The 10,065-nt window shown below is 38.2% G+C and overlaps 1 protein-coding gene across 1 annotated transcript in view; it reads right to left on the bottom strand.

The window, feature by feature from the left end:
• Positions 1-10,065, bottom strand: part of CDON (cell adhesion associated, oncogene regulated) — a 207,503-nt gene that overhangs the window by 115,011 nt on the left and 82,427 nt on the right. Inside the window, exons 5-6 of the mRNA XM_007947239.2 lie at positions 9,433-9,720; positions 7,724-7,993 (exon numbers count right to left, since the gene is read on the bottom strand). Of these exons, the coding sequence (XP_007945430.2) occupies positions 7,724-7,993; positions 9,433-9,720 (558 nt within the window). The remainder of the gene's footprint in view (positions 1-7,723; positions 7,994-9,432; positions 9,721-10,065) is intronic.

The raw sequence follows: 10,065 nt of genomic DNA, 5'->3' as shown, positions 1-10,065 counted from the left end.
AAACAGTATTGGTTTTCTTATTTCTTTTTCAGCAATCTCTTTGCTGGTGTAGAGGAATCCAACTGATTTTTGGATGTTGATCTTATATCCTGCCATGATGCTAAATCTCTGAATTAGTTCCAGTAGAGTTTTGACTGAGTCTCTTGGGTTTTCTAGGTATAGGATCATATCATCAGTCAATAGGGATAGTTTGACTTCTTCCTTATCAATTTAGATGCCTTTGATTTCCCTTTCTTGCCTTATGGCCCTGGTTAGGACTTCCAGTACAATGTTGAATAGAAGTGATGATAGTGGGCATCCTTGTCTGATTCCTGTTCTCAAGAGGAATGGTTTCAGTCTTCCACTTCCTCTTCTGAATCCAGCTTGAATTAATTGAATTTCCCTGTCAATATACTGTTGTAATCATTCTTTATTTATCTGCAGCAAAATTTTACTTGTGTGTGATACTAATAACATTGATGATTTCCATATTCTGTTGGCTCACCTTTCTTTGAAATGGGAACAAATACTGATTTCTTCTAGTTAGCTGGCCTGGTAGCTGTTGTTCAAATTTCTTGCCATAAATGAGTAAGCACTCATTTATGTTTGTTGAAACATCTCAATGGCTTTTCCATCAATTCCCGGAGGCTTGTTTTTCACCAGTTCCTTCAGTGCAGCTTAGACTCGTCCTTCAATATCATTAGTTCTTGATCATATGCCACCTCCTGAAATAGTTGAACACTGACCAATTCTTTTTGGTACAGTGACTCTGTGTATTCCTTCTATCTTCTTTTGATGCTTCCTGCATCATTCAATATTTTGCCCATACAACTTTCATTTCTGCAACTCTAGGCTTGGAATTTTTCTTTAGTTCTTTCAGCTTGAGAAATGGTAAGCATGTTCTTCCCTTTTCATTTTCTAACTCCAGGTCTTTGCACATTTCATTGTGATACTTTGTCTTTTCAAGCTGTCCTCTGAAATACTCTGTTCAGGTTGCTTTTATCTCATGATTTCTTCCACTCACTTTAACTACTCTCCATTCAACAGCATGTTTTAGAGACTCTTCTGACATCCATTTTGGTCTTTTCTTCCTTTCCTGCCTTTTTAATGACCATTTGCTTTCTTTGTGTATGATGTTCCTGATGTCATCCCACAACTTATCTGGTATTCAGTCACTGGTGTTCAATGCATCAAATCTGTTCTTCAGATGGCCTCTAAATTCAGTTGGGATATATCAAGGTCATATTGTGGCTCTCATGACTTGTTTTCATTGTCTTCAGCTTCACCTTGAACTTGCATATGAGAACTTGCTGGTCTGCTCCACAGTCAGCTACTGGTCTTATTTTGACTAAAGATATTCAGCTTTCCCATCATCTCTTTCCACAGATGTAGTTGATCTGATTTCTGTATATTCCATCTGGTGAGGTCCACATGTATAGCTACCTTTTAAGTTGTTGAAAAAAGGTATTTACAATGAGTAATTCCTTAGTCTTGCAAAATTCTATCATGTGATCTCCAGTATCATTTCTATCACCAAGGCTTATTTTCCCACTACTGATGATTCTTCTTTACTTCCAACTTTCACATTCCATTCACCAGTAATAATCAATATATCTTGGTTGCATGTTTAGTCAATTTCAGACTGCAGAAGTTGGTAAAAATCTTCAATTTCTTCATCTTTGGCTTTAGAGGATGTTGTATAAATTTGAATAATAGTAGTATTGACTGGTCTTCCTCATTGGCATACAGACATTATTCTATCACTGACAACACTGTACTTCAGGATAGATCTTGAAATATTCTTTTTGGCAATGATTTGATGCCATTCCTCTTCAATTTGTCATCCTTGGCATAGTAGACCATATGATTGTTTGATTCAAAATGGCCAATATCAGTCCATTTCAGCTTATTAATGTCTAGGATATCAATCTCCATGTATTCCATTTCATCTTTGACAACTTCCAATTTTCCTAGATTCATACTTCATACATGCCATGTTATTAATGGATGTTTGCAGCTGTTTCTTCCCATTTTGAGTCATGCCCCATCAGCAAATGGTGGCCCCTAAAGCTTTACTCCATCCACATCATTAAGGTCAACTCTACTTTGAGAAGGCAGCTCTTCCCCAGTAGTATTTTGAATGCCTTCCAACCTAAGGGGATCATCTGCTGGCACTGTGGTAGTTTAGTTTGTGTGTCAACTTGGCTGGGCCTGGTTGAATGGCTGGGCAGCTACATGTAGTACTCCCCATGATGAGACGGCTAATCAACTCCATGGTGGAATCTACTATGTGCAGCTACGTAGCTGCCTTAGGAAATGTGGTCTGCTTCCTGCATATAAGCAGAAGCCTGGGGAATGGTCTCTAGCTTATGGCACGCTTGGACCCTGCATGTAGCCATGTCATTGTTCAGCAGCCTGCCATGCACTGCTGGCCTTGGGACTTACAATGGACTTAAATTAATGGCCTGCCATGTGGTTTGGTAACATAGGGACTGTGCCTTTGTACTTGTCAACCTTGGGCTTGGCAGCCTCAGCATCCAGCAGCTGTCTGAGTGAAAAAAAGCCTCTAGCCTCAGTGGACCGGAGCTGGTAGCAGAGCTGAAGCCCAAGGCTGAGAGGCTTTCACCCAGCCCCTAGAGCTTGGCACTCTGAACTTGGACCTAAAGCCTCCAAACTGTAAGAAAATAAACTCCTGTTTGTTAAGGCCATCCCATTTGTGGTATATTCTTGTTAGAGTGGCACTAGGTAACCAGAACAGGCACTATATCAAACAATGTTTCGGGACTGTTCTTAAAGTTTTCCAGTAATATATCAGCCATTGTTTCACTGCTAATTTCCACTGGCCAATTTTTTAAGTGAATGTCCTCATCCTTCTTCCCAGTCTGTCTTAGCCTGGAAACTTCACTGAAACCTGTCCACCGTGGGTGACCCTGCTGGTATTTGAAATACTGGTGGCATAGCTTCCAGCCTCACAGCAACATGGAAGCCACCACAGTACAACAAACCACAGACGAGTGGTGGGATAAGTTTGGCAGAACCTCTATTAAACCATCTGGCCTGTTGTTTTCTTTGTAGGAAATGTTTAACTCCTAACTCAGTCTCTTTCATAGATGTAGGACTATCAGACTTTTAATTTATTTTAAGTCAGCTTTGCCAAGTTATACCTTTCCTAAGAAAATGTCCATTTTTGTCTATCTTTGTAAATTACTGGCATAAATTTTATCACAGTTTTTTCTTATTATTTTTCATCTGTATAGAACTTGTGCTTATAGCCTATTATATATTCCTAATACTGTTTATGTGTACATGCTTTTTCTTCTCTTTGTCAATTCTGCCAAAGGTTTCCACTTTATTAGGTTTTTAAAAAAACAACTTTTATCTTTATTAATCCTCTCTACTTTATCTGTCTTGTCTATTTAGTTGATATCTGCCCTTCTCTTTATTTTCTTCTTTCTCTACTTTCTTTGAATTTATTATGCTGTTTCTCCTAATTTTCTTTTATAAGTATTTAAAGCTATAAATTTCATTCTAAGGTTCATTTCTGCTACATTCTACACAACTTGAATCCTGGCATTTTCATTACCATTCAGTTCATATTATTTTAGATTTCCATTATGATTTAAATTTAAATTTCCAAATATATGGTGATTTAAAAGAAATATTTATTATTAACTTCCAAATTAACTGCACTAAAGACAGTGATTGATCTATTGATTCTATGAAATTTAAGAATTGCATTAGGGCCTAGTTGACTAGATGATTTATTGTTATAATATTCCATGTATGCTTGGGAATAAATACGTAATCTGTAATTATTAGGTGCAGTTTTCTATAGCTGTCCAATAAATCAATACTCTAAACTGTATATAGTGCAAATCTTCTGTACCTATACAGAATTTTTTTTAGGTGGGGGAGGTGTTTCTGTTTAATCTATCAAAAATTGAGGGGTGTATTTGGTAGTTAATCTCCAAAGATGGTCTCCAATGAACTACACCTTCCAGTATGCACACTCTGATGTAATTCTCTTCCTCTGACTCTGCATTCTCTGTGAATCAGTTCTGACTGATAAAAAGCATGAAAGTGATACAGCATGACTTCTGAAGTTAGGTTATAAGAAATTTTAGTCATTTGTACCACCCAGGGGATCCTTTATAACTTATACCATAAATTTTCTTATTGATTCATCTTCTATATAATAAGAAAAAAGATGAAGAAACTAATTTTTAAAATAGGCAAAAGACTACGAGGCAGAATTGACTTTACAGCACAAAACACCACCAAACCCAATACATTTAAATTTCTAGTACCGCCTTGGAAACCCGGGGTGGACAGCGGGGAGAGTCACTATGAGTTGGAATCAACTTGATGGCAGTGAGTTTAGGTGGTTTTTTCAGTATTTTCATATTAATCCTATCTAGATTAATGCTTTTCAAACTTTGATGTACATAACAATTGTCTGGGAATGTTGTTCAAATGCAGAATCTGATTACTAGGTCTAGGGTGAAGAGTTTGACTCTGAATTTCCAGCAGTCTCTCAGTAATGACCATCATATTAATTCAAGCACCACATTGTGTGTGACAAGGCTCAGTCTAGAATATGTCTTTTAAGTAGCCAAGATAACCAGAAGGCTGGCAGTTCAAACCCACCAGCCACTCCTCGGAAGGAAAGTTGGGCAATCTACTTCTGTACTGATATCGCCTCAGAAACCCAAGGAGGGGTTGCTATGAGTCGGGTCTGACTTGATGGCACATAAAAACAATAGTTTAAAAAAAAAATAGGCAAAAGATAGTCACAAGTTGATGTAAAGAAAAACAAATTCAAAGACTCATAAATATATGAAAAATGTTTAACTTTACTCATAATAAAAGAAAAATAGATTAAAAGGTACTTTTTGATACCATTTGATCCAGCAGTTCCATTACCAGGAATATATCCTAAAGAGGTGAGAGACGGGACATGAATAGACATATGCACACCCATGTCCTTTACAGCACAATTCATTATAGCAAAGAGGAACTTAAATGCTCAGATGAATGGATAACCAAACTATGGTACATTCACACAGTGGAATACCATGCAAAGAATAATGAAGAATACATGAATCATCTCACAGCCTGGATAAATTTGGAAGCTACTATATTGAGTGAAATAAGTCAATCATAGAAGGACAAATATTGTAGGAGCTTATTATTGTAAAAAGCCAAGGAAAAGTTTACTCAGGGAAGGAAATTCACTTTGTTGTTTACCAGGGATGGGAGGGAAGGGAAGGGAAAATTTTGAACTAGTTGGCGGTCACATGTTGATTTAGGTGAGGGGAGGGACAGTATGGAAAGAGTCTATGGACCAGTATGGTGACACTGGGGAAAGGAAAGACACTGAAACATGCACAAAAGATACAGACAACAGAGGCAAATACTATTACATGCACAATACTGCATTACCACTGGCACCAAACACTAGGCTACAGGTAAATGCATAGACAGGTGAGAAGATCAGGTGCAGGTAGGCAAACAGGAATATACACCAGACCAAGGATAGATTTGGCTGAAGATAATCTTACATATGCACTTGTGCTATACATACATTACAGAAGCAACAGAAGACAGGGTTGGAGTAACTTCCTAGAGACAACCAAATACCTTGAGAGAGAGAGAATCACCAGGCCTGCGGACTCAGGACCATAGTCTTGGAGGACATCATGCTCAACTAGCACAACATAGTACATAAAAATCTTATTCTCCCCTACTTTGGTGAGCAGTGACTGGGATCTTAAAAGCTTTTGAGTGGCCATCTAGTGGCAAGAACATCTGATCTCCTTTCATCTGGAGCAAAGAAGAGTGAAGAAAATCAAAGTCACCTGGAAACAGTTAGTCTAAAGATAAGATGGACCCTAAGACCAGAAGAACTAGATAGTGCCTGGCCACCAATTCCAACCCCTTGGAAAGGGATCAAAACTGGAGATCCTGGACAGAGTGGGAAGAAAAATGTGGAACAAAATTCAAATACACAAAATGACCAGAACTACTAGTCCGATAGAGAATGTTGGGACCACCGAGACTATGGCCCCAGGTTACCCTTTGGGATTGGCTCTCAGCCCAACAGTAGAAACACCTATAAGCAGAATACCTATCCCAGGGCAATGCACCCACCTACTCTTTGGAGGTGCACCCCCTTAGCTCAATCAGCCATGAGACACTAGAGGGGCAGCATTCACATAGAGGGAAAGCTGGACAGACAGGAATGCATAGATGAGAAGGGCACAGGGAGGGGGTAGTCACAGGGAGGAGAAAAGAGTAGAGTGTGAGGGGGGAACTTTTTTAACCTACGAGATTGGCAAAGATTTAAAATAAATAATAACAATGCCTTGCCTTGGTGATATTGTGGGGGGGAAACAGACATTGTTATACATTGCTGGTAGGAGTATAAATGTAAACAATTATTGATAACAACTGCTATTATCTATCAAAGGAGCCCTGGTAGCATAGTGCCTAAGGCACTTGACTGCTAATCAGAAGGCTGGGGGTTCAAACCCACCAGCCACTCCTCAGAAGGAAGATTGGGCAATCTACTTCCATAGTGATACTGCCTCAGAAACCCAAGGAGAGGTCGCTATGAGTGGGTCCAACTTGATGGCAAACAACAACAACAACATTACCTATCAAAACTGTCTACTCACATATGCTTTTTTCATTCAGTATATTCATTTCTAGGAATATATTTTATGTTGTTAGGTGCTGTGGGGTCAGCTCCAACTCATAGCAACCCTATGTACAACAGAACAAAACACTGCCCAGTCATGCGCCATCCTCAAAATCCTTGCTGTACCTGAGCCCATCGTAACTGTCACTGTATCAATCCATCTCATTAGGTCTTTTCCCCTTAGATACTTATGTGAAAAATTATCTACATATATATATGTGAAAAATTATCTACATAGAAGGATATTTACTATACATCTTCTTATAAAAGCAAAAGATTAGAAAAGGCCATCGATAAGGTACCAGTCATATCATTACAACTATACAATACAATACTAAGCAGTTATTTAAAGCAGGAATGAAAACACCTTTTTATTGACCATATGGGAAGACAGCCAACATATATGTTAAGTGAAAATTTGAGGTAAAGAATGCTATTGCCATTTATGTGGAAAAGCAGGTGTTGTTGTTGTTGTTGTTGTTGTTATGTGCCGTCGAGTCAGCCCCGACTCATAGCGACCCCTCCTTGGGTTTCCGAGGCAGTATCACTACAGAAGTAGGATTGCCCAACCTTCCTTCCGAGGAGTGGCTGGTGGGTTTGAACCGCCAGCCTTCTGGTTAGCAGTCAAGTGCTTTAGCCACTATGCTACCAGAGCTCCTTAGTTTTATAAAATGCTTTTACATAGCTAGCTCCCTTCAGAATTAACTAATTTGATACATGTTTATATACATATACAAGGATATTCAAGAAACTGATCAAACTAGTTAATTCTGAAGAAGGGAGCTAGCTAGCTGAGGAACAGAGTGAGAGCGAGACATTTTAAACCATATAGCATCTGTCAAAAAATTTTTTCAAATTTTTTAAAAAATGAACTTGACAGGAAAATGTCTATATGAAACCAGGGGGAAAAAACATGGGAAATAAATACAGTTCAGTTATGGTGAGAGGATTATTTTCTCTTAATAAAAATGATTTCATTCTTAGCCATAACAAAAGTCTACTGATAAAGTAAAATTTCCTACATCACAGGATCTAAAAGCCTACCTTTTTCAATTTCAAGTCTCCCAGTAGATTGCATAAATCCAATTCCATTATCTGCTATACACTGATATAGCCCAGAATCTTCCATAGTAACACCACTGATTTTCAGCCCATTTTCTGCAGTTAGATGTCGTGGGGATGGATGAATAGGCTGTGCATTATGAAACCAGGTACGGTTGGGGGCTGGGTTCCCATGGACATCACAGGTAAAATGTACTGTGGCACCCAGAGACACTGTCTGATCCTGCAGTCCTTTAGAAATTGAAGCATGTTCTGAAAATAAAACACACAAATTAAACCCTACTGGCACACTTTTTAAGTTATCGTGGGAATCATACAAAATCTTCTCTATACCAATAACCAGTTGAAACCAAGTTACATTGTTTATTCACATCTTCCCAGCTGTGGTCATCAAGAAAAAATGAGAAATGAATTTTAATGTTCCTCTAATAGGATAAACCATATGTTACTAATAAGCTATAGTGCCTTTTTTATAACTCACTCCACCCATTCACTTACCTCTCCCTAAAACACACAAATATTCACACATACGCAAACATACACACTTTTTTAAATTCAGGGCTTCTATCAGCATTTCTTTCAGGCAACTTGTTTGAAATAAAGTAAGTTTTCCTGGATTTTACATTAAGAGCCAAAACAGAAAAATGTTCATTCAAAGGTCAATTCTACTTAGAGTTTAGGTATATATACTATGCAGAAAACATCCTTTAAGTCCTTTAATGTCACTTTTTATCTACACACTCATCATTCACCAACATTTGTAGTGTATGCCCAAATCAAATGATTATGTGTACCCATTCTGATTACCACTGAATTTTAAAGTCTATTTGTCATACACTTAGATTAATATCACTGTTGGTGACCTACATCAGGTCAGTGTTGGAAATAAACACATGCAGATGATCTAGAAAAATTATATTTACTATGACTCTAGGAGCTTTGGTGGCATCGTGCCTAAGGCAGAAAGCTACTCCTTGGAAGGAAGACTGAGCAATCTACTTCCATAGAGATAACACTTAGAAACCCAAGGAAGAGTCGCTATGAGTCAGAATCTAGTTCTTAGTCATTTTTCTCCTGCTTTTCATGAAAATATGTTTTGATAGAGGAAAGCATTCACTGCTACCACACATGATGGTGAGATAGATAGCTGGAAGAAAACAAAGGAATAACTCTGAGACAGCGAATATTGTATAGAGAAGTAGGAGTAGAAATAATGCAAATTTTATGAGCCAAATATAGGTGAAAGTATCTCAAAAGGAAAATAAGAAGAAATCAATTTCTTTCTGAGATGGCATTTACTAGCCAGTACTGTGTCTTTCTTCTGCCTCCTAGATACTACACACTAACACAGCCCAGAATGTCTCATCATTATTCTACTTATTTCCAGTCCCTTTCTCCCAAGCCATGAACAGAGAACAAGCTCTGCATTACATAACCAGCTGGGGGTGAAGTTCCCAAGAATATCTCATGTGAAATGATATTCTGTGCCACCCAGAAATACTGCCTAAATTCAATAGTCCTTAAGAAAAATAAAAGCTTATTCTGCTACTGTTATAGTTATTTCTAGATATTCTATCTTATTTTTAGTTTACAAACAGATCTTCCATTCAAACATCCATTAGACTAACAAAACAGCCTGATTTTGGGGTGGGGGTGGGGGGCAGGAGGGACTGTAGCAAACAGCATCTTACCAAGAACGTTCACCATGTAAGTCACCTGCTTTAGGTCTCCAGATTTGTTTCCCACCACACAGGAATAGTTTCCAGAGTCCACTGGATCAATGCTATCTGTGGCAAGATGAGAATACAACTTCCTCCAGTTCCTTCCCAGCACAACATCGTGGCCATCCTTCAACCAGTATACTTGAGAAGCTGGGACACCCCTCACTACACACTCCAGGGTTACAGGGCTATTAGAAAGAACAGCTAATTCCTGTGAAAGTGTGGGGTGAAGAATGTGAAAATCGTCCGAAGAAGGACCTGGAAAAAGAAGGGGAAAGAAAAATTTATTAAGCGTTCACGTCTAATCTCTTCCCTAGCAGAGCTGTAGAGCATCCCCACTATTGCATTTGTTCTTCTTTGTATTACCAGGTCTTTTGTAGTAGCATTTCAGTTGCAAATCAAAATTAAAAGATTTTGTGGTTCTTTAGGGATATTTCTGAATTAGCAGTTTGGAACTATAGAATTTTCCAAGATGTTCAGAAGCCATAACCTTATTGTGCTTTGAGCACTGGTGTGACCTCAACTCAACTACTACAATCTAAAACTTTGAGTTCAAAAACTTTGAGTTCAAAGAAAATGGATATACATACATATATATATATA

The sequence above is a fragment of the Orycteropus afer genome, unplaced genomic scaffold (assembly GCF_000298275.1).
Source record: "Orycteropus afer afer isolate SDZICR_OR568_19922 unplaced genomic scaffold, OryAfe1.0 scaffold00178, whole genome shotgun sequence".
In the NCBI taxonomy this organism is placed as follows: domain Eukaryota; kingdom Metazoa; phylum Chordata; class Mammalia; order Tubulidentata; family Orycteropodidae; genus Orycteropus; species Orycteropus afer.
The sequence above is the reverse complement of the archived record's forward strand: the minus strand, read 5'-3'. Positions and strand labels throughout refer to the sequence as shown.